Below are 24,965 nucleotides of genomic sequence, written 5' to 3' on the forward strand. Positions count from 1 at the left end.
ATCATTCGTTCCGTTATTTTCTATTAAACGTGGTCACAACGCGATTTTTAATTATATTTTAAAGCTTATAGAGCTCATTTTATCTTATTCAGTATAATCATGCGCGAAATAGGATGTATTTTATTCTCAATCGTGAAATTCGTATAAAGTCGCGTATTAAGCGCAAATAAATCGGACAGTGAATTTTATGTTCATAAATAATACGGATCACAAATGTTTGCCAAAATATCTTCGTCTGTCATCATTTGTGTGATAATAATTATATCGCACGCGTGTCTTTCGATTATCATATTATAAAAATTATGCGTATCTCGCAATCGAATATTCCGATTATTGTCGATTTATTTATTCGTCGCGTTTTTTCGCGAATTTTAAATCGCGATTTATTTAGTAATTTAATTGTTGATTTCGAAGTTTATTCTATCTTTTCATTTTAATATTTCCTTTGATAATCTATACAAAATGCGCCAGTAATGCAAATACTTTCTTTTACAATCGAAGAAACGATCAATAATTTTATTAATGACTCTTTTGATCATGATTATTTACGTTATATAAAACTTATTAAATTCTATTATTGCATATCTATTATTAATAATAACCATCGCGTAATTAATCTTCGCTAATCAGTCTCGTCTGGACTATGTAAAAATTTTTAGTAAATTTTATATTATACGTATATTTTGGACATTTTCGTGTAATAAATTATTCCATGTAAAAAATTATTTTGTATTAAATTTCGAATTATATTTTATATTAAATTTGTATTATATTTTGTCATATATTTTGTAATATGTATTTAGCATAAAAATATTATGCATAAAAATATTATATTAAGCATAAAAATGTTATGTGGGTATGAAAATTATAATAAAAATATATAAAAATAATGTTAGCTATATTAAAATGGAACATATGAATTCTTTATATTTTATATAAAGGAAGAGACTTAAAATATTTTGCAACATCTATATTTTTCAAGTCTTAATTATAAAAACTTCAGAAGAATCAGTGATTAATTTGACAAATTCTATACATGTATTAATAATTAAATTTTTAAATAATTAAAAAAATGATTGATAAATATCAAAGATCAGTTTACTGCTAATTAAGAAGATTTATATAAATACGGTTAAAAATGTTTTTATCCCACAGCAGGCATTTTGTGTTTTGTTAATAAAAAGATATAAATATGACAATGAATGTAGAAAAATATTTATTTCATCTTTGAATATTACAGTATCTTTCGCGATTGAATAATTTATTTACTATCAATTTACATACATAAGTATCTTGTTATACAGCACTGGTGCTACCGGCATTTCGTGCACATAGCACGGAACAAAACCAGAAATTGTGCACATTATATATTACCCTCTGAGAACATTCATGGACTTTGGCTTTGTAGTTCATGTCCACGTTTTCAATGTCCATAGAGGGAGTATCGCTTTCAGAGATCACCTAAAAGCAGGCCATGACATCTCTCGGTCTTCTCTCTGCTGTCGGCAACTCACGCCACATCTATATTAGAATCCCTAGAATAGGGACTCTAATCTATATATCCTTAGTCCATGGTACATACATATGCGCGTAACCATCAACCACATGATGTCTAGTTGGTAAAACTCGCTAGGAAAACGAAACGAATCTGACGCGTCTGTACGAATTTATCAGATACGCTGATTGGCTATGGATATGGAATTTCTAGGGTTTTAAAGGGGTTTTAAATGGTTGTGTCTGTGTCTACTAGAAGCGCTGATAGACATACGTTGCAAGTTGCAACCTCGATCGCGATATGTGTGTTTCCTTGAGAGCTCCTCGATTCTGGGTTGTGTCGCGTAAATCGGAGTTCGGAGTAAGTGAGCGAGTCAAGCGGAGCTAGCGGCATAAGTCAACCAAGAGTGATCTGTCAAATGGAAAGCTGTTAGAAATGTAGCTTGCAACGAGTTGAGCAAGCTCTCTCGTGGCTTTTTAACGTAGAAACTAGTTTGATTTGATAACGTCATATCAAAGGAGCTCGCATTCGTTCCATGACTTCCCTACTCAATCATACGTGAGTAAATGTATAATATTCAGCATTTTATTCCGCGACACAGTTTGACACAGTTGTGTGAAACGTAAACGAGTTTTGGAGAGACGCGTGAAAAAAATTTATATTAACAAGGATTCCCAACGTACGCAAATGGATGAGTTGGACGTAGGGAAATCTGGCGCACGTCTCCCGCCCGTCTATCAATCTGTCATTGTTGTATCACACAGTTGATAATCTCGATATTTTAGGTTGATAGAAGATGACAGTATTAGAAACGGAGGAAGACGCAGATAAACGTTCGGTTCCTCCCAGAAAGAAGTTCTGCCTCTCCCTGTCAAGACGTCCTGTTGGACGTGCGACCATCATTATCTCGCAGCCCCCTCATACATCTACAACAAGAGGGGGCCTTCTGGATACATCAAACTATTCACTCAGTATGCATATTTTTTTTAAATAACGCTTTATTACATATTGCATTGACTAGATATATAATTTCAATGAAACTGATTTATTTTAATTCGCAATGATTCTGTCCGCAAAGGTACAAGCAAAATGTTGAATGGCTACCGAAACCAGCTGAGCAATCACCAGGATGGAAGTTACGATATGTCCAGTGGTAGTACAGAGGGATTTAGGATAGCCACCTTGTGTAATCTAGGAAATACTTGTTTCCTTAATAGTGTATTATATACTTTGCGATTTGCACCTTCCTTCCTGCATAATTTACATCATTTAGCTACTGATTTGTCTAATCTAAATGATAAACAACTTCAAACAAAAGTAAGTACTAGACAAATAGATTGCATATAAAGAAAGAATTATTGTTAAATATGAACTGAAACATGGACTAAGGTTTTTGTTGCATAAAAGTCTATGTTTCAGTTAATATATGTATATCTTATATTGTTGCTTACATGGATGCTTATATATGATTATTCACAGCACATTTGCAATATTTTTTAGAAATATTTTTTATATAATACTAATAAATCACATAAATTCTAATATGATAATTCTAGTATGATAATTATAATTTTTATGAAGAAAATATCACTTGAACATATAATATAAAACATTTGTTCAGCGTTGTAAATTGTAAAAAATTTTTTTTTGTTGCCTTGTCTTGGGGATTTTTTATTAGATAATATCTATGAGATTTTTGTAATTTTTTTGTTGTATTTTTAAATTGCTGGATATTAAAATGAAACAATATGTACTAAAATTTCAAGCTTTAATGTTTTTTTCAGGCCAAATCCTCCTCATTAGGTAGAACTGGTGTGTCATTAACATCGAGCAGTAGTCGTAGTTGGAGTAGTAAGGATTTATTGGCATTGGCTGGGCCAACAGTAGAAGTCAATAAACCACATATTCAAATAGCCACCGAAAAGTTGCACGAACTCTTCATGGCATTGCGAGCATCAGAAGCAAGAGAAAATAGTGAACCATACCAACCGGATGCCTTTTTACAAGCTCTTAGAGAGGTAAATCCGATATTCGAAGGAAACCAACAGCAGGATGCTCACGAGCTTTTGGTCTGCTTACTTGATAACATCAGAGAGACTTTCCAACTATTGGTCAGACACAGAGAAAGTCAATTTGGTCAGAGTAATGGTGGCTTTCCCGATTTCACCGCGGATCACTCAACAACGGATGCGCAATCGGAGAGTAGCGGTTCCGGAAAGAGGAGTATTCGTAAAAGAAAAAAGAAGAAGTTTCAAAGTAGGGGAAGCTCGGTATGTCTCGTGCAGTCAAACGCCAACGGTGTCGCGACATCCGCAAGACCATATGAAAACGGTCACGCTGAATTCGCCGAGAGTAACGGCGAGATAGGAATGCGCAAACCAGAAAGCAAGAAGTGCTTTATCTCAGAGGATTTTGAGGGAGTCAGCCTATTGCGCACAACGTGTCTCGAATGTGAACATGTGACAGAACGCAAGGAAACGTTCTGTGACATATGCGTACCCATCGACATTGATCGTTCAAATGAGAAAGGTGCGTATTTAATCGATTTAATGAATTTGAAATCTGTTTATAAAAATAACACGATATATGTAGAGATATTTTTATATTCTTCTTCGCAGATGACGATGGTCGATCGGTAGACAGCAGCGAAGTGTACAAACGCGCCGTAGTAACTAGCGAATTGCTTTGGGGTACAGAGAAATATTGGTGTGCACGTTGCCTACGATATAATGAGGCTCGTAGAGCTGTATGTTTTCCCTCGTTACCGAGACTTCTCATTTTGCAGTTGAAGAGATTTTCTACCGCTGCTGGGTAAGTTTTGTTAATCTTTTGATTAGAATCGTCAAACTTAAAAGAAAAAGGTTACATAGAAATATATTAACTGTTACATGTAATTAATATCGTGAAATTATAACACTTTATTTATAAAACTTTATTTAAAAATATGGGAATTGGTTGTATATTCTTGAAATTTATTTGAATGTAATTACAAAAATTACAATTTTTTAAAATTTAAAATCCAGAAAAGCGCTAACTTATTTTTTAAAGATATAATTATACTTTTGACTCCTTACATTTATACTATGTTGATGAAAAATTTTCTTCGATATCCCGCATTGCAATTATAATGAAATATACGTGTGCAGTTCAATGGAGAAGATCAATAACCACATGCCAACGCCGCTTACCTTGCAATGCTTTTGCGAGGAGTGCAGCACTGATCAAACCCGCGGGACAACTACTAGTGGTGGAACAGAGACGCGGCACGTGTACAAATTGTACTCTGTCATAATGCACCAGGGTGCAACGATGACTGCCGGCCATTACGTTGCTTACGCACGTCTGCCAGATGAGTCCGCGCACTCGGAGTATTTTCACTGCGATCGTGATAACAAGCGGCAGAACTCGGGCCAGAGCAGCGTTACGAGTGCAAATTCATCATCGTCGTCCTCCTCTTCTTCTTCTGACAAGGCATCGGGTATACTTAAATACTTCAGAAGTAAACCCAGTGCGAACGAGAACAAGGAGCAACTGATGAATAGAATCGGATGCCGCAGCATGGACTGCTGCGGTATCAAGCGCAACAAGCAAGGCGTTACATGGCTGGAATGTGATGACGAGGCAGTACACGTGATACCGCTGCGAGAGCTCGAGGATAAACTAGCACCCAATCCGCGAAATTCCGCCACTCCCTATCTCCTGTTTTACGTAAGGTCGACGACATAAGCCGGCGTACTTTGTCTTCCCCCGCATCGGGTGTATCAAAATGTCTCCATTTCAAGCAAATTTCAAGCAAAGCAGCAGCGAGTAATATGATGACAAATTGGGCCTCGTTCTTTCCACGTTGTTACCCTTTTCCTCCCCTTGCCTTCTCTGACCGTGCTGTGATGTATCGCACATTCCAGACCTGAATTCTTCTTCCTGTGTACGTGCCGCGTCAACGCGCTTTAGATGCGCGAACGTGTATAATTTCGTAGGGGATAAAATTGTCCGCCAAACATATTACGTTAGATTTCAATCGGACGGTACACAAAGAATCAATATGTATACATGTAATGAAATATCGTCAACATAACGAATCACGAAGCGAGTGTCCGCGTGTAGACTATTTTAGCCTTAGTTGGGACGTGGAACGTTTTATTATTGAGTTAATTGTAAAATAATAAAAAATTATGTATTCTTGACACACACTTATACTTGTCTTCGGGCCATATCGCAAGATGGAGATACCTAACCCGACCCGCTGCGCACGATAGACGTCATTACAACGTAGCTTGAATATTTTAGAACATCGTTTATTGCGATCATCCGTCATTCCCCTTGAGTCCTTTCCGATATTAATCGATACGTGATGGAAAAAGCAGTACAATTCAATTTTTAACTTTAAGCCTAAATTTAAAAAATCGCGTAACGTTTCAAATACAAATTATATTAGATATTAATCTAGGAAGAAGCTGTCGATAGGAAAAAATTAAGTTTACATATATTTTAATATTATTATATACAACTATATATGAATTCTTGGAGAAATTAATTCGTTCGTTAGACAAATAATAGGCGGGATTTGTCTTCACCGAATATGCGCACACACGTTCGGAATGTCGTGTGTACATATACTGAAATATTTGTATATTGTCAGCTCAATCATACGTGGCTACATCCATATATCGATTATTTCTATAGGGGGTCAGTAGTGGAGTAGCGTTCCACCTGTCAGTCGGACATATAGTAGTTGCTACTACTTCCGGACGTGATACATTCAGTAGTTCGTATCTCTTAGATAGAACACGTTCTTACACGGCTATGTTCTCGTCGACACTCTTCGAATAAGGCAAAGGGTAAGTGTGAATAAAATAATTGAAATGTTTGATTAAAAAATATATTTTCGTATTTGAAAATTTAATTTTATAACTAAGCATTTATTTATAATTAAGCATTATATTTATAATTAAGCATTTACAATACAAACTAAAAATGAATGAAAGATTGTGTTTTATATAATAACATTATATGTTTATTGAGTCTGAAAAATTGTATAGTACCAATAACTTTTATCGATAAATTGCTTTTTTTATATTTTTATTTTTTTATTTTAAAATCTATATTAATAAAGTTAGTTTATATTATACATACTTTGTAATGAAAAAAGTGATTGCTTAATCTAGTACGTTAATATTCTGCATACATTTTATGATATCACAAATTTGAGAAATTTTGTATAAATGTGTGACCTATATATTATTTTATCTATTGCTATTTAAAGCGATCCTATTACTAAACAAATCTTTCACATAGAAAATTTATTTTATCTCTAATTATTTCAATAATAGTAAAATGTTACACTTCCAAGCATTTTCTCACACATATTATTCTTCGTTTTGAATTTTTTAATAAGTTTTCTTTTTTATGTGCATATAATTTCTGAGTACAACGTGTCTCCGAGACACATTCGTCTGTAATTATTAAACATCGAATTTGTTATCGTTATGGTGAGTAAAGTAAAATTAAATAAAATAATTATGTATTGACGTGAATACACGCATAATTTAATGCAATCAAAACCACATAAATCACAGTACATAATTTTTTCGACTAGAAATTTAATAAAGACACTCGAACACGCAAATTTATCTTCATGCTTCTATTTCAATATTTAATATTATATGAAATAAGAATCAAAGAAATTTTAAGTTTTTTCGCAATGCATATTATATTCTGTTTCACGGAACGAACATAATCGATATATACCAGTCGTTCGCGTCGAAGGCATCGATAAGTGGATGTCGTGTTGCGATATATCTGCTTACTGTTCACGAAATGTCACATTTTATTTATCCTCACCGCGAAAATACTTCGTTTCCGTCGCGGAATTATTTCCCGACGCTATCGAAGCGAATCAACCCAGATACGTCGAACATTTCACTGCGAGGGATACGCGTTTCAACCCTTCTTGGTGTTTAAAGCACACGACAAGATTCGCAGTAGGTCACCTATCACCACGTGTAATCGTTTCCGAGTCGAACTGCAACGTAGTGCACTGTCTCGTGAATGGTATACTTATGCAATGCTAGAGTGAACGATAGGTATAAGAAAAAAATATTACACGCGTTATTTAACCGGTGAATCAATGATGCGATTTATAAGAAAGTTAATTTGAATTATTGAGTTGCATAAAAAAGACGAATAAAAATCAAACAAATTTTCTCAATAAAAAATATGAATTAAATATGAAAATATATATATAATAAAATAAAAATATTTTTCAAATTTCCAATAAATAATACATTATTTTTATTTATATCGAGAAAACAAAAACGATCTATCTTTACTTCGATAAATAATAGTACAGCACCTTCGAAAGATTTACTTTCGTACATAAAATCACACACTTATCTTATTTTCTATATATATGATCCAGATTGTTATTCACATATTATTCAAAGCATTTTTTAAATAAAAGTAAATTTATATCGATTTAGAAACTATTTTCCTCTTTGATTATTTCTACTCATTGTTATGTTTATTACAGACATATTTGAATCGATATTTGAAATTATCATTATGAAGCATCAACAAGTAACTGTGGACATGACGAACATGGTGTTTACCGCTTGCTCTTATTTGGCGCTTGCTGGAGCGGTTTGGATATTCCTGCGTCTTATTCAGGCCTGCTTTTGGCTGCCAAAACATTTAAAAAGGCAAAATGACGTTCAAAGAATGTTGCAAGATAAGGTAAACTTGAATATTTATTAATCTAATTTTAATTATTTTTATCTTTCTTATCAATGAATACTCGCAAATTATTTAAAGTTTATTTGATTTTCTGTCTTGCGTTTGAAAGAGAGCCAGTTAATTAAAAAAAATCTTTAAAAAAGGTTTCATCAAAAATTTATATTGATTATTTTAAAGTAATGGCACATTCTTTCAGGTGGATAGCTATGAAAAGTATGTATTAGAATGCGAAGAGAAGGAAAAGGCGGAAATGTTGGATCAAATTGACGATGAGAAGAAAAGCCTCGAAATGTCGGAGAAATGGAAAGAACGACGGGAATGTCTGGACATGCTCAAGAAAGAGCTGCAAAGAGTTCGCGAAGGCAAAGATATGTCCGATTGGGACGCTTTACTGGACGAGGAATTGAAGAAGCATGAACTAGATTCTAAGTTTTTAGATGAGGAGGAGGAAGAAGAGGAAAACTCTAACAAGGATGTTAAAGAGAAAAGCGAAGAGAAAAGTGAAAAAGAGGGCAAAAAAATGGAGCCGAAGAAGGCAAAATAATATCGAGTGCTTTAAAAGTGCCTTATTAAGACTGTTGAATTGTTTTATGAGAACTCAGTACGTAGCAGAATATTATTTATAAATCTCTTGAATCAAATTTTTAAAATATTCTATATACTAAACAATAATATATTAAATATTAATATTAAATATTAAATAATATATTCTATATTAAAATATTCTATTCTACTAATAATTAAAACATGTCTTGATACACAGAGTTGATCTTAAAAGAACAAGTGAAGTTCTTTAAGTATATACATTGTTATTATTAGATTAAAAGTTTAATTTTATTCGCCGATTTAATTTATCAACATACAAAAAGAATACAGTTTCAAAATAAGTCAATATTTATAAAACATATTTCTATTGTGTGGAAATTACATGCAATCAATGTAAGGAAAATGTCTCTCTCTAATAATAATTATTATTACATTATATTAATATTTTAATTAAAGAAAGACGAACAGCTTTAAATAAGTGCATACTTAAATATTCTCGAAACAAAAATTACATATATGTATTACGTATATGTATATAAAATGTTTTTATTAATTTTTTTATAGTGTAAAAGAATTCTTTTATTATGTTAAGAGAACTTTAATAAATAAGAAGAAAAGTGGGCACTTTTCCACATTCAATAAAAAAATTATTTAAGAGTGGAAGTGAAGCTTTTATATATAGACGAACAATATCACTAATTCACTTGGTTGTGTTGCCATTACTGCAATCAATATACAAAACAAATGTAACGTAAATGCCTACCTCGATAAACCTGTGCCTGTTTCTAATAGTAGCCGGCGTTTATTAAGCGTGTCACGTATGTCGATATCCTGCGTGCGCAATAATAATCATGAATTAATTTAATTGTTATAAAGCGCGGCGGCATTATCTGCAAAAACGAAGCTTAATCGTAGAAATAATGCAACTCATTTATATATATTTTAATGACAAATAAAGAGTAGGAAAATATGTATTAGCAATATTATATACACATATACAAGCACTTATTTCTGCGTTTAAGCGTGTGAATATTTTACAAAGCTTTCTAAAATATATGTATAGAAGATATATGTATAGAAGACACATTTCAAATAAAAAATAGCGTGACAAAAGAATAATAATTAGAATATATAGAGATATATTCCATAATTATATAAAAGTATTATGTGGACTATGTATATACAATGTGTGTGATTTATATAGAATAATTTATATTTTCAATTGTTGATGATATTCTGTACTTTTATAAAAGCAATTGAAACAATTGAATTTCAACAATTGAAAATATAAATTATGTAATATATTATATACTATATCACCTTTATTGTGAAATCAATAAAAATTATAACTAATCAGTAGGAAATAAGATATATGATAGTTGATAATGTGATTTACATTTTTTTTACTATCTTTTACATGTAATTATGATTTTTTTTAAATAGTCAAATTCGATTCTTGGCTTATTAACATCGTTTGAACAATCTGTAATATTTTAATTTTTAAAAATTATTTTAAAAGTTATTTGTTTCATTTAATCAATACAACTGCATCTTGTTGATTGTACTATTATCTTCGACTTTGAATACTGCTATCGGAGGCAGGTGCATGCGTCAGCTTTCTTCGTTTCACCTGTCGGTGCTATTGCATGAAAGTCAAGGTCAGCAGCAGACTAATTTAAAAAGCAGTTTACTGGCGCAGCTCCAACTAGAATGGCGAATATCTTCTTCAGCAACACAGTACTCTCTCTCTACAGATGAAAGAAAGATTTAGAAGGTTTGCAGCGTCATTTTTATATAATAGTTCTGTAGAGCATTTTTTAAAACAAGACTAATTTTTTATTTGATGTAATATATTGATATATAATATTAAATAATTAGACTTTGAATTAAAATCTAAAAAATGATATTTATCTAAATTCAAGCAAGCAAATGTACGTGAAAAATAGTTCCGAAAATTAATGATATCTTATATTGTTTTAATTCAATTTGCAATTAATGAGAGAATCTTTATTTGAAATTGAAATAAAAAATTTATTATGTCACTTTGTATACATATTGAATATACAGTGCATCTCACTACATGTAAGATCATTTTTTTCCGTCGAGATTATGTCAACTTGAATGAACGAGCATCAGTAGATAGATATTGATTATTCCATAAAATATTATGTCAGTAATTTTTTTCATAACAACATAATATACAATAACAATCTTTCAAAACTTTATAGTAGACACGCATTACATTAGACGATATTAAAAAAATATAAAAGATAAATAAATAAAAGATAATAAATAAAGATAATAAATAAAAGATCTTAAAAAAATATTTGAGTGTCTTTCCAGTTTTTAACAATTATTATATTCTATCTACAAATTTTTTCAATTGATAAATTTTCAATAAAAGCCACAATTTTGTATTTTTCTTAAAATATGATCGCTTTAGATAAATTTTGACGCTTGATTTCTTTTTGTCATGATCTTTGTCTCCTCATATTGTCAGTTTTGTTTATCTTTTCATTTTTTCAGGCGACTATATCTGTGACCGCGGCGTAGACCGGCGTAGTACCGCGCCCACCGCTAGATGGCGGCAGCGTCGCGACCCGCCATCTTGCACAACTCGTAATGCGCATCAGTCGCTGGTCGGATGGCGCTGAGTGTGCGTGTGCGCGCGATTGCGTCGGAATTCGGAGTGAACGGAAGCGGAACGCGAACGTGGGGTAACAGAGCGAGCGTTTTCGTGTCATCGTCGTACGATGCGAATCGCGTAAACGTGCGAGAGTGTCGACCGTATCGCGTGTCGTTGTCGCGCGCTGTCAGCGACGATGTCGACCACCGATGAACGGGGCGTCGCGTCCTTGTGAGTGATACGTTCGTCCTATGTACAGCCTCGTCGCGAACCCGGAGAGGACCGGTGACGACCTGGGGAGCCATGCCGCGGCGCATCCCTCTGTGGAAGAGACGAACGTCGACAACGTCGACAGCGATGACAGCGATGACTCCACCTCGTCCAACCAGCTAGGACACGTTCCCGCCAAGTAAGTAAGTGCCGAATTCAAAACAATCTGTTGTCCTTGTTTATCCGCTCAGATTTATCAAGCGTGTCAATTTTCTTCGCGTCACGCGATGTTTTCGATACCAGGGCTAAATTAGAGACGCGGAAGTGTCTCGTACAATTCTATTTTTGTTCAATTTTAGTACGTTGTTAATAATAACCAACTTCATGATATATGTGACAAGTGTCGCGAATTGACATGCGCGTTTTAATTTTGTCTCGACGACGTTTCGGGTTTTGCTTCTAGCGGGTCAAATGCGTCGTTTACATCGAGCTATACATCGCGTGTTTATATTTTTTGTCTGCATTCCGTGTATTTTTATAAGAGCAGCACGCGAGGGACCAAAGCTGCGCCGGCGCACGTCACTCGTCCGTATACAGTCGTGACCTCTTTCGCGTTCATCTTCCTCCCCTTCTCGCTTTTCAATATTTCTTTAAATGTTGCTTGAATACTTTCTCCGGAGATTTATTATTAATAAATATATTATACATAATATGTATATAAAAATCCTGAAGAAATTCAAAAGAATCGAGAGATGTTTCTCGCGTGGTCTTTTTTTTTAATTTCACATGTTATATAAATATGTAATAAATTTAATTTTACTTCATATATATATGTGTATCATTATATTTATTTTGATACGTGAATATAGAGGAAAATTAAAGGAATTTATAATTTTTCAAAAACGAATAGGAATTTCGATAATTTAAAAAACAAGAGATTAAATAGTATTGAAAATACGTGAAGTAAAAATTTATAATTTTAATTCATATATATCACTACATGATAGACTTTATTGTATATTTCAATAATAAATGTATATAATAATAAATGTATAATACAGAGGGAAAAAAATAAATGTAAAATATAGAGGAAAATTGAAAGAATTTATAATTTTTCAAAAACGAATGGAAATTTCGATGATATTAGAAAACGGAAAAAAAGTAAATGTAAAATATAGAGGAAAATTGGAGGAATTTATAACTTTTCAAAAATCGAAATTTCGATGATATTAGAAAACGAGAGATTGAATAGTACTTAAAGAAACACGATGCATCGTGAACACAATTGTGCGGCACTTTTGCACGTGCAGACGAAAAGCGTGGACGATCAATACAGTTTGCGTGCCTTTTGACGATCTCGACGCAAAATCTCGGTTAACAAAATGTCAGGAAGAAGGTCAAGGATCTCTGTGTGATCATGTTTCTTTAACAGAAAAGAACGAAACCAGTGTTATCTTTCGCAGTGTTTGCGATCCGCGCGATTTGAATTTATTCAAATGCGGCAAAAGCTAAGCTCCCCGAGATTATTTAATATATTTTAATTGAAAGTCAAGATTGCCTCACGACGCGGAATTCTAGAATTAAAATTTGTATGTAAAATCAGAAGCCAAAAATACTTTTTATGTTAATAAAAATTGATTTTTACTATTTTTGATTGCCGTGAATCGACAACATTGCAATTAAAAAAAAGATTCAATAAAATTCATTGACTATGTTATATACATTATATACAATATCTTGATAATATTACTTAATATGTTATAGTATTTTTTTTACTTATAAAAATTTATAAATCTTACACAACTTCCTTATTCTTTTTTATTTCTTTATCTTACAGTAGCTGTTAATATTATAATTTATAATTTACCATATAATATTATAATTTAATAATATTATAATTTACTACAATTTTTATCTTTAATTTTAATTATTTTGTTGGTAAAATGATTGTTAAATTCCTATTAAATTTTCTTTTACAAGAAATATGATAATTATATGCTTATCTTTCAAACGATGTTTACTAGTAAAAAAATGATGATACAATCTCACGCATTCTATACACGTACAAAGGATAAACAGGCGTAAATTATCGAGTGTAACATCTATTCGAGGCAGACGCATCGATTCTGCGCAATACTATTCGCAGCGTTATCGCATACATTGAAGGCATTGCCTTGCAGGTTCAACGATTCGCAAATGAGAGCTTTGTGCATTTAGAATTTTGTTACACAGACAATGAGCGCCATATATGGCCGTCAGGTGACCGGCGCGACGATGAAGGTCAGTGACCGTTGAACTCTGATCGCATATATGACGTCATTGATTGTGAATTCTATCGCGGAATCTATTTTTCGACAGGGGGATGTCACATGGATTTAACGGAAGCACGAAACGAACTTTCTGATAATTTATCGAGATCTTTTTCCGATGAAGATATTTCAAATACAAAGATTTTCCCGAATTAAATTTTTAAAAGATGTTTATGAAAAATAAAATTTTTAGGTTTATTATTGCCAACTGATATCTGAATCTTTTATATTTTAATTGAGACTAAAGATGTTTAATGGAAAAAATTATTCTCGATTTTTCTCGATATTTTTATTTAAAATATTGAGAAGTACATTATCGATTTTTTAACAAGACGCGATAATAATAACAATTAATAAGAATTAATAGACATCTTTTACCATATATGAAGAGATCTAGAAAATCGTTATATGTATATTATATTATAATTTACTATATAGTTTATGTACGTTGTAGTTTATTATTTGTTGATATTTTATTCAATTATTTACTTATTAAATCTATTTATTAAAAGAAAAACATTACTAGCATAATTTAACAGTACATTAGTGTACTGTTGAATTATTATGTGTATTGTTGTATACTATTGAATTATTAATATCTGAGTTTTGAATTAACAAATTTTTGGTTTGAGAGAAAATAAAATATAATAAAGATTCAGCACATGAATTATTCTTCGATGCTATGATTTTTCGGGTGTGTACAATTTGGCCAATTTGTTTCGTGCTTGATTCATTCTCCAGATCGTACAGGAGAATTTTCCTTTGAATTCTACCGAATTTCACGTTCGCTATACAAATTGCATATAAAGGATTGGCTAACAGTAGAGAGTTATATATTTCACCTCTCGATGGATCGTGACACTTTGTCAATTAATAGAAAAGTTATCAATTTTCCTTATTCGATGATATAAATTGTACGAATGCGGAGATTATATTTTTGTATTTGAAAGTAAAAGAATGAAATAAAAAGAGGATAAAAATTGTTCAGACAAACTTTACAAATGCTTAAAATGATGGATGATATATAAATGGTTGATTTGCTTTATTTTTGAAATAAATTCAGTCACAAGCTTTAGTAAAACATATAAAATAATATGCAAAAACAATACAAAATATAAAACCCTTAATATTTTTATAAACAGTTTTTATTTTAAAAAGCGTAAATTGCTTTGTAGAAATATGGAACAATAAATTATAACAGAAATTTTCCTCTATTATATATAAATTTGAAATTACTTGCTGTATATTATATACAATTATGTACGATATCCATAATATTGCAGTTTGAAAATTATTTTTTATTACACAAATTTTTTCATATGATTTTCAGTTTTATTTGTTATGTAGAGTATTCTTTTTGCAAGTCATTAACATTAATTAGTCTGTATTATCATAGATTTTTCGCGTTTTCGTCTAAAGAATTCTACTTCCGATAATTCTACTTCCATAAAACAACAACTGAATGTGCGTATTTTTCGCAAAATACCTTGGGGCGTTCGACATGCGATGTTTTCATGAACATATTTCAATTTTGGATTCACAAATAGCATAAATGCGCGATATTCCACATGTGAAATTGCACGTCACTGCATTTGGCGGGAGATGCAGAGATGCTCGCATCTTCCGGCAGTTAAATAAATCGTACATGCACTCTCTCGTGAGACAGAAAAATCGACAATTCGCAACGAACTGTCATAACAGTTCGAGACGATCAAACGAAACCGGGATATAATGTCGACATTAGACTTGCAACGTGAGTTTGAATGTTTTAAAAATATTATATTCAGGAGCATATGTGCTATAATTGAATCGATATTAATTGTGCTCGTATTTTATTTATTTTTTATTAAATTTACGAATTTTAATTGTTATTTTAAGAATACTGAGAACTGATTGGAATTTGCTATAATTTTTGGAATATATTAAAGTTTTTCGGACTGAATATCTTTTAGCAAAAATTTTGCATCTCCTGTAAAAAAATCAATAACTATATTTTAGCTGTCTAAAATATTTCCCATCACTTGCAGTCGCGTACTTTCTCCTCTTTTCGAATATCAATAAAATTTATATAAATCGAAATTATATTATTGCAATTTGCATCCGATCAAGATAAATAACATTATAAATTTGGATTCGGATTCAGTTTCACATTTTGCTTCGATAGGATTTTCATTTGAAGTATGCAATATACAAATCAAAGCGTAATAAAAGAAATCCATTTCAAATTGTCAATTTAAAGACTATTGATGAAGGAAAGCTTATATATTGCCAGGGATTAATGATTAGCTATTCAAGAAGAAAATTATAACCGTGACTGGATATTTCATTTAGCGAAATGTTATTTGTATTAGTCCGCTCCAGATACGTCATTTATCGAAAACGCGCGTATATACGTACAATTTCCTTCAGCTGCATTCATCGCGGAATCTGCATATGTCATTCACGATTTCCGGTTTATCGATTTTCCGTATCTAAAGTTATTCGACGTATTTATAATTAAAGTATCATTCTTGCTGAGGGTTAATAGAGTTTCTAGATGAAAATCGTGATTGCATCTATATATTTGTATTTTACAGATATTATTTGTATTTTAAAAACGTATATCTCGATAATACTTATATATTTCTCACTGATTGATATTTTAATTGCATATTATTCAATCATTTATAAAAGGTTAAATGTTTTCTTATCAGAAAACTTCTTATCATATTTATTTATTCGCAAACATTTTATTAATAATTCTAATATATTTTTGTATAAGTTTCTAATTAATATATTCTATTAAAACAAAGTTTGAAGTCTTAGTAGAAACTCGAGTCTTGATTGTTGAATTTTCATTTAACTTGACGCAGAGATAATTATGTAATCCGTGTTCCATCACGAAATTACTATCTAATTAAATTCTAAAGCTTATTAAGGTAAATAGACGCGCTTGTATAATTAATAGACCCGTTTGTGATTAATATAATTTTTGATATTAAAATATTCATGCGCTATCCCAATACGTGTGTTATCTCTAGAATATATAGATTTGTAATAGCATTGCGGATTCGGAATTGGCTGACGCGATGGAAGTCGGATCGCGGATAACTTGCATACTCGCAATTTCCTTCGACTGCCTTGGTCGTCGGGCAGACCGTCTGTCTCATTCACAACGATTCCCGGCATCTATCCATATAGAAAGCCGACTATCACGCAGCTCCGTTCTATCGATCCGCAGCAGCCGGGCATCCTGCATCTCCCCCTCCTCCCGACACATACACACATACATACATCGTTCCTCTCTTTCTCCTGCGCGTTCCTCCCTTCGTCCCCTCGTCCATCTCTTCACTTCTACATTCCCGTTACACCCACGCTTCTCTTTCCCTCAATGCACCCTCATCCTCCGTAATTTCCGCGTACCTGGGCGACGAACGCGGAGGCGAGTTCCTCAACCTTCGTTTTCCATCGTCTATCGGAAAGCGCAAGTAGCGACGAGACGTGTCCCGTTATAGTGCTCGTCGTCTGCTCGGTCGCGATAGATATTTCGATATTGTTCGTGACACTCAAGATTGGATCGCTAATTCCCGCAAAATTGAAATGCGAAATTATATCTCATGTTGGAATAAATACGCGAAATGTATTACCGCGAGAAAGACAATCGTACACAGTAAAAAATTATATGTTAATTATAACATTTTTCACATGTCCCAGAAAGTCCACTCTAAATTTTAAGTTAAAATAATTCATTCGTCGTATGTTATTTATTGACAAACTAAAAATGTTAAATAATTGACATAATACTTTATATTTATTTTGTCATTGTGATTTTAAATGTAAAAATAACATACAAATTAATTAAAAATTACATGCAAAAATAGTTACAATAACTCGTAAGAAATGTTGAGGACATTAACATATAATAATTATTATTTTAGCTTAAATTATTTGTAACAGAAACCTTGATTTTAGTAAATTTATTTTTATATGTCCAAATTCAAGATTATTTGAAGATTCACTTTAACTTTTCTTAGAATGTTAAAAGAGACATATACAAAGTGTTAAGTTGACATAAATGTAACACGTTATAAAAATAATAACATATACTAATCAAAACGTGGTAACACAAGAAAATTTTAACATATGGACGCACAATTTTTTATTGTGTAAATACAGCAGCCTAGTGCTATAATGAGAAAATATAAACATATACGAAAGATTAAAAAATTGTACAAATTACAGCCACTCTTTTTTATATTTTGTTACTAAACATAGCATTTTTGCAATTTGAAATTATCTTTACAAGCTTTTCTCGATACACATGGCTCGCGTAAAACTCGCGTTAAAGACAGATGGAGCGACGAAGATCAGATTCGTGCTTCTTATTGTTCGTTGCAACGAGAAAGTATATTAACTCGTCGCAGCTGCAGTCCTTTCTTTGCTCGCTGCTGCTGCGCTTCTCTTCGATAAATTTCTCGGAAACGTCGCAATTGCATTGCGCTCGTAATATCATTCGCGACTATCGAGAAACTCCTCTGTTGTGCGGCAGTTTGCGAATTCTCTCGACTCTTCCGACCTCTCTTGCGAGACTGCAAAGAACAACACGAGAGGAATTCTGGAGGAAAAGAGCGTCATCCGTTGCATTCTTAATGCAATTTTTATCGGTAGAAGAAATTATTTTTATTCGCGATTCATTTATAGCATAAAAGATTGTTTTGTTTGCAATAGACAAGTTGCGCGCATTAATATTAACAAAAATATATGTATATATATGATTTTTTGCATTTAGACTCGAAATTAATTTACAATGATATATAAAATTTAATATTTTCATTTTATTAATATTCTATATCAATATATATTATGCACATTAAATTCTATATTTTTTTTATTAATTTATGTATTGATGTACTCTATCAATATATATTAATGATAATATAATTATTATCATATTAGTAATATAATATAGATTATTTTTTATTGAAGTTAACTAATTTAATCGTTATTATTCAGTGAGAGAGAGAGTCTCTTTAATTAATTTAGACTTTCGCTTTTATTTCGAAATTGCGCTAATTTTTTCCAAAAATAAATTTAAAATTAAAGTTTGTAGATTCTTCGGGTAATTGAAAATATAAGAACGCTTTATCTCCGCTGGGACTCTTTTAAATATATTAATTGCTTAACATTCTATTTAAAAGAATTTTTATTTGATTTTTTTCTTATTATATATTTAGCATTCTCTGTAGAGTACTAAATGCGGCTTTTCTGCTCCCCTTTTTTTCATTAAAAGATATATTAATAGTTATACAATCTAAAAATTTTTACAAGAATTATTTTGAGGTTTTTTATTATACTTACATCTAATAACTTTAAAAATATAAGATCATATTTTGACATTTAATAAAATCTCAATAAAGTATTTTAGATCGATTTTATGCGATTCATCTTTAGCCCTTTTAAACAACTCAGGGATTATTACGCTTGAACTAACATTCTCGATATTTTCGTAGTCTCAGGATTCTAGAATGCAGTAGGTCGCCCTTTTATTTATAGGAACCGACGGTGTCAACGGCCCAGACAATTTACTTGCCGAGCTCGCCTCTAAGCTTGTCTCAAAAGAGATTCACGATTATTCGCAGAAGCAACGAAACGAACCTTTTCTACGACCTTTGCACAAAACTTTCAGTTTTATTCAGCAAAAATTTTATTGAGAGATACCGGATCTTCATTGACTTTCATTTGAGCATAAATAGAGAAAATTTACATATTACAATTTCAGTTTTAACTGCAGTTTCCGTTTCATTAAAACACTCGACAATTTTAAAAATAATTTATAATTCACGTTTTATGATAAAAATAATAAAATATGAAATTTTATTTCTTCAAAAGAAATATCTTTATCTCCTTTATATTCGCACAGAATAGGTGTCAATTTTTTTTCTCTCTTTTTCTTTCTCTCTCTTTTATTGTCTCTCTTTCTTTAGAATGCGAAATTCAAATGATTTTATAATATCTAATGGTGTTTCGCATTCTGTATGATGATCTGTATGATACATCTATGGATCGATCGCCTACGAACACGCGTCACAGATTTCGCAATGGTGCAACTTTTGACCGATGCCAAGTTAGATAACCAAAGTTGTATAGCGCGAAAAATCATTCTGGCTCGCCAGAATGTCGTCGGGAAGCCTCGCGAACGAATGGCGATTAGTCGTTAAGCGGTCTCGTCGACACGACAATCATTTTCTCTTTGAACGATCGGCGCGAGTATCATGGGCGCGGTGTATTCCATCTTGCGCGTGATCGAGGGACGGATCCAAAATCACGTGGATTCAAATACTATTCGACGGAGTTGTTCGGGAAGTAGCGAAACTGTCGATCGCGAAATCGAACCCGTCGAATCCTACGAGAATTTCCTCGCCGACGAGCCGGTCCTTCGCGATCTTCTGCGCGGCACATCCACCGAGCACGATCTCTTCGAGGTCGTGTGTACAATCAATCGGCTGGTCTTCTTTTACGTCATCGTAAGATGGATCAATCTCGAGCTGTAGATTTTCGTGGACGGCAACTTGTACGTCTCGTAACAAATTCGCGAAATCACGCAAAGGATTTTGGCAAAATGCAGAGTGTTGTTCGTGTTGGATCATTAGAGAAATGTTCTCGAATAGATAGAAGAATCAAAGTGGAAAAAATTGAAACCTCGCTGCCTGAAATAGTTGACTTGGAATTATTGAATAATTGTGAGCCAGTTTAATTACGAGTGTATTTTAATCGGGCCACATAAATGAGATTTATGAACGCATTCATTTAGAAGGATGCTATTATCTTGAAAATAAATTTTGCCATTGCATATATCACGAGTTTTTTTCATCTTGCTATTCTATTCATCGGTGTTCTTTGCATAATTGAAAGTAACTCTGAATCACATGGATTATTATTTTTGAAAAATAAATATGTAAATATTAATTTGGAGATTTTCTTTCCCTTTATTTATAGAACGGATTTTACGTGACATTCGGTTTTTTTTTTTAGAAAAATATTTTTGCAAGACATTGAAATATTTTTAAATAAAAGATTTAAGCAAAATGCGTTAAATTATGTATCTGTTTTTACAAGTTATAAATAAAGTAATTACAGTCGCAAAAAGTTTTCAGGGAATAAAACGATTCAAAATTTAATAAAACTAATATCAAAAAAGTATGTTAAAAGAATATTATAATGATGAAACTTTCTGAATTTAGGGAGAAAAAACTTTATAAAAACTTTATATGTAGCAGTTGAATCTCTGAGATTGGAAAAAATACAAAATATCTAAGATTAATAAGAAAAGATATAACACACAGAAAGTAATATTTTTAATAAAGTTATATTTTTAAGACCGAAGCTGCTTAATAATTACGATCAAATGATCTGGCGCATGTATTATGCAAGAGTAACACTATAAATAATTTGTTACAACATACTTTACGTCGAACGTAAATGCGTGCATATGAATTTCTTCAGCACTTAAATATATTTTTATCTGTTATGACGGACACACATTTTCGTGCGAAATAAATTCGCCTTAAGTTTATAGGAAAAGGAACCATGCGGTTCTCGGATTAATGACGCAATCTTATTTTTGCACAGCTGACTGACAATTTTCCAGGGATGTTTCTTAATAAATTTTTAATAAATTATCTCGTAGATTCTTGGATCGAAGTCTCGTTCGCAATGACTTAAAAAAAAAATAGACATTTTCTAGCAATTTATAGATAACTAATTTTAACTATAATAAAAAAATCGAATAAATTTATAGACAAGATTTCTCTCATGCAGAATTGTTAGCAAGAGAATGTTCAGTTTGAAACGAAACTTTTTGAGTATCGCACGCGTAAAAATGCGATGTTCCGAATTTATCCGAAAAAATGCAAAAGTAAAAATCGCGAATTCGCATTCGTTGCTCGCAAACAAGTTTATTCCATACATATTCGATCAATATCTATAGCTTGAGAGCAATACTTGATACTGTTTTACGAAAACTTGTTCCGGAAATATTGATCGACCGTTTGCGCACCGTTGTGTAATATAATTGAACTCCTATTCATGGATATAACAGCAGGAAATACGGACAATGTCGGATGTAATATCACCTGCAGCATGATATTGTAATATCTTTACAATTTTTTTCTCTTTTTTAAATCAAAAATTTTCATGCTTTATGTGAGAGAACTGAATATATTATGTAAACTGTATGTATGCAGTTTCATTTATTAGATTAGAGATCACTTTACCTTTTTATAATTCTATACAAGATACACTTGATACGTTGTTCACAGATCATATCTAAAATTCCAAGAAAAATAATGAGCCTAACGATGCGCAGTACGTATAATTATGCGAATTTAGCACAAACGCAGAAGTATAAATTTATATAACATAAAATACGATATTGTCGCACTCGATAATTAGCAAACGTCATTTCCATATCGCGTTACACGGTTCAATTACGGTGTCGTGACATGTCCGTCCGAAATTATACGTCAAAATCATGAGATGCGGGCACTCGTGGTCGTTTGCAGGCTGAGTTTCGTACGAAGCATGGAATTAATACGTGTCGTTTACCTTTCATTGTAACGTCCTCGTGCGCAAAGTTCACAGACCGGACGCGTTTTGAGCCCAAGTCGACTACGATGACGATGACTTACGCTTCGGATCATCGTGTAGGATCGTCGTGTGAGATCCACGGGATGACTCAGCGCCCAGAATGCGAAGGGGCTACGCGCAAAGCTTTGTTCGCGCGATGAGAAAACGCGTGCGGTGCTTCTGTTGTGCGTTTTGCCTCGCTTTAAAGCGACGATGTGTGACGCGTGTTATGGCCGGTTCAACTCACCGACGGCGCCTCATTAGAGCGAATAATTCCTCCCCTATCCTCGTTCGAAAGATGCAACGGTATACTGGTCGAGTTTATTTAAACTACATTCTCTGCGTTTGTATATACGCGAAAATATCTCCGTCAGTTTTTTCGCAGTAATGTTGGATATACTTCATTTCTCTTTATTTAATTTAAAAATTGACAAAAAAAACTTTTCATTGTCCGCTGCATTAATTTTTATAACTTTTTGTCTAGCTAAACTGTACTTTAAATAAACTGTACTTCGTGTATATCAGATTATTCGTTCTTTATTTTCCTCGCGAATTATCCTGTAAATGACGTATGTCACCGTCGAGTGTTACTTTACGTGAAAACAATTTGTACGAGGTCTAATTTCAGAGTCTAACAGCATCCCGGAGTCTCGCTGGGAGATAAATTATTTCTAGAATCTGTCATGTCGCGAGTCTAGAAGCGATTACGCGTATTTAATTTTCAACTCGATGTGTCACTTACTATTATTATTATTATTGTGACCTGTAGATATTTCTAGAATTCATTAAATACGAAACTGACTCCTCGACATCGTACGTCTCGCGAATAATATTATAATTCTAATTTAAATTTAATTCTAATTTTAATAATATTTGATAATTTAATAATATAGTTGTGTGGTATTTTTATACAACAATGAACTTATTAAATTTTACTTGTAATTAAGTATCATAAATTATTTGTTGCATTTTAACAATGAAATGCTAATCTAATTATATAAGAAATCAATTTATGCAATTATTCTTTTATTTATAAATTAAAATTAATGATAATGAGCTCGGTATAAATTTAATCAGGAATTGCGTCGATATCGGCGACGTTATAAGAACAATCGGTGACATGCCGTACCTCGCGTGACCAGATATCTCCTCCGACTTTTGGAGAATTTACAGCTGCCGAGAGTTTTCCCGAGTTAAAGGTTCAAGGATACTGCGGGGAAGCGTCATGTTGGCGCCGTAAAAAATCTCGTAACGTTAGGTCGTATGTGAAAAAAGACTGAGAATTATCGGGCCGATACTGGCATAATTTTCACTTGGATGACGCAAAGTATCGAGATGAGTGGTGGATCGTGAAGAAACACCGGCTCGCCCCGACTTTAGTTCCGATTTTTCTCTTCTCATAAACTCCAAGACATATTGATTCTTTTATAGATATAACAAGAGAAACAGCAAGAAAGCGAATTATCAAAATAGTAGTTTAATCCTCGGATCGTGATCTCATTTTAATGACACACTCGTCCATCCGACTTTATATTCCTTTCTTAATCCATTCTTTCCTTCTTTTGAGTTTGTTACTTTGTTATTCTAATATTTTGATAGATTATCGTTTATTTTCGCAAGTGTGTATTTTTAATATGCATTAAGAAATGAATTTTCATTTACATTGGTAATGCTCGAGAAAATTTTCCATGAGTTATGACATTCCATTTACATTTTCATTTATCATAAAATTGTGTGAGAAACTGAAAATGGCAGATATACTTATCGCTACTATACTTATCGCTACTATTTATTTGTGCATATTTTCCAGGAGTCTTGTACAAATACTTCATATTCATTTTTTTATGACATGTGTTTTTTGCGCCTTTTCGAGAAGTAGATTGATTTGGTTTGTGTCACGAATCACTTGTAATTTTCATAAGATAGTCTGCGTGTTCTGAGTTTGATATACATTTTTCTTTTTCCTGTCGCATTAATGTAATACGATGGTTATTATTTTCGAAAAAAGCTGGATAATATTGACTTTGTTTTAAAATTGAATTAATTTTATGTTCGTATGAAAAAATTGAAGTCTTTTATTAGTTGAATTAAGAGATGAAGGAGTTCGGAAAATTATAATGAATTATTTAATTATTATCATTTATCATTTGGCCTTTATAAAGTAAGAAAATCGACATCACTATATTGCACTTCCAACTATTGAAAGGATGCGTTATTCATATAAAAAAATACTTTTAATCTTATTGAAACTGTATATTCGATATTTTAAATAAAATATAAATATAATAAATAAATTTATTTTTTAGCATTCGTGTATTAAATTAAATCTAAAATTATAATGTAATAGAATTTTCATTAATTAGAAGCGCTAGTATCTTTACTGTTAAATTCAACTATCTCGAGGATCCACTCGCGCTATCCATCGACCTATGCTTTATGAGTG

The 24,965-nt window shown here is 32.3% G+C and overlaps 3 protein-coding genes across 11 annotated transcripts in view; all 3 read left to right on the top strand.

Annotated features, from left to right (window-relative positions):
* Window positions 1-1,800: 1,800 nt before the first annotated feature.
* Usp1 (ubiquitin specific protease 1) lies at window positions 1,801-5,679 on the top strand. The gene is made up of 6 exons (XM_083104452.1): window positions 1,801-2,053; window positions 2,281-2,466; window positions 2,574-2,812; window positions 3,280-4,024; window positions 4,114-4,306; window positions 4,642-5,679. The coding sequence occupies exons 2-6, from the start codon at window positions 2,292-2,294 to the stop codon at window positions 5,219-5,221; spliced, it is 1,932 nt and encodes a 643-aa protein (XP_082960578.1). The 5' UTR covers window positions 1,801-2,053; window positions 2,281-2,291; the 3' UTR covers window positions 5,222-5,679.
* Window positions 5,680-5,816: 137 nt separating this feature from the next.
* On the top strand, window positions 5,817-9,064 carry LOC145974556 (uncharacterized). 4 transcript variants are annotated; one of them, XM_083104456.1, is made up of 3 exons: window positions 5,817-6,333; window positions 8,025-8,227; window positions 8,424-9,064. In XM_083104456.1, exons 2-3 carry the CDS (start codon window positions 8,057-8,059, stop codon window positions 8,769-8,771), a joined length of 519 nt encoding a protein of 172 aa, XP_082960582.1. In that variant the 5' UTR covers window positions 5,817-6,333; window positions 8,025-8,056; the 3' UTR covers window positions 8,772-9,064. The 4 variants fall into 4 exon arrangements, with proteins under 4 accessions (XP_082960582.1, XP_082960583.1, XP_082960579.1 ...); XM_083104457.1 differs by lacking the exon at window positions 5,817-6,333 and adding an exon at window positions 6,967-6,984; XM_083104453.1 differs by lacking the exon at window positions 5,817-6,333 and adding an exon at window positions 7,247-7,546.
* A 2,326-nt stretch (window positions 9,065-11,390) lies between these two features.
* Window positions 11,391-24,965, top strand: part of LOC145975136 (uncharacterized) — a 64,703-nt gene continuing 51,128 nt past the window's right edge. For 2 of the 6 annotated variants that reach the window (XM_083105348.1, XM_083105356.1), the window contains exon 1: window positions 11,391-11,808. In XM_083105348.1, coding sequence (XP_082961474.1) covers window positions 11,651-11,808 — 158 coding nt within the window. In that variant the 5' untranslated portion in view covers window positions 11,391-11,650. Of the gene's footprint in view, window positions 11,813-24,965 lie in introns of all 6 variants that reach the window. The other 4 variants (XM_083105347.1, XM_083105355.1, XM_083105349.1 and 1 more) reach the window with 4 other exon arrangements.

The sequence above is a fragment of the Camponotus vicinus genome, unplaced genomic scaffold (assembly GCF_025532165.1).
Source record: "Camponotus vicinus isolate PSW18456_S1 unplaced genomic scaffold, iyCamVici1.0 SCAF_7, whole genome shotgun sequence".
Lineage (NCBI taxonomy): Eukaryota > Metazoa > Arthropoda > Insecta > Hymenoptera > Formicidae > Camponotus > Camponotus vicinus.

What these genes read in the sequence shown, in the direction of transcription:
- Usp1 (XM_083104452.1), top strand. Translation starts at nt 2,292, where the DNA reads ATGACAGTATTAGAAACGGAGGAAGACGCAGATAAACGTTCGGTTCCT. An exon ending in TACATCAAACTATTCACTCA is followed by an intron (nt 2,467 to 2,573) that starts GTATGCATATTT and finishes CTGTCCGCAAAG; the next exon opens with GTACAAGCAAAATGTTGAAT. An exon ending in ATAAACAACTTCAAACAAAA is followed by an intron (nt 2,813 to 3,279) that starts GTAAGTACTAGA and finishes TGTTTTTTTCAG; the next exon opens with GCCAAATCCTCCTCATTAGG.
- LOC145974556 (XM_083104453.1), top strand. Translation starts at nt 7,276, where the DNA reads ATGTCGTGTTGCGATATATCTGCTTACTGTTCACGAAATGTCACATTT. An exon ending in AGTGCACTGTCTCGTGAATG is followed by an intron (nt 7,547 to 8,024) that starts GTATACTTATGC and finishes TGTTTATTACAG; the next exon opens with ACATATTTGAATCGATATTT. An exon ending in AAAGAATGTTGCAAGATAAG is followed by an intron (nt 8,228 to 8,423) that starts GTAAACTTGAAT and finishes ACATTCTTTCAG; the next exon opens with GTGGATAGCTATGAAAAGTA.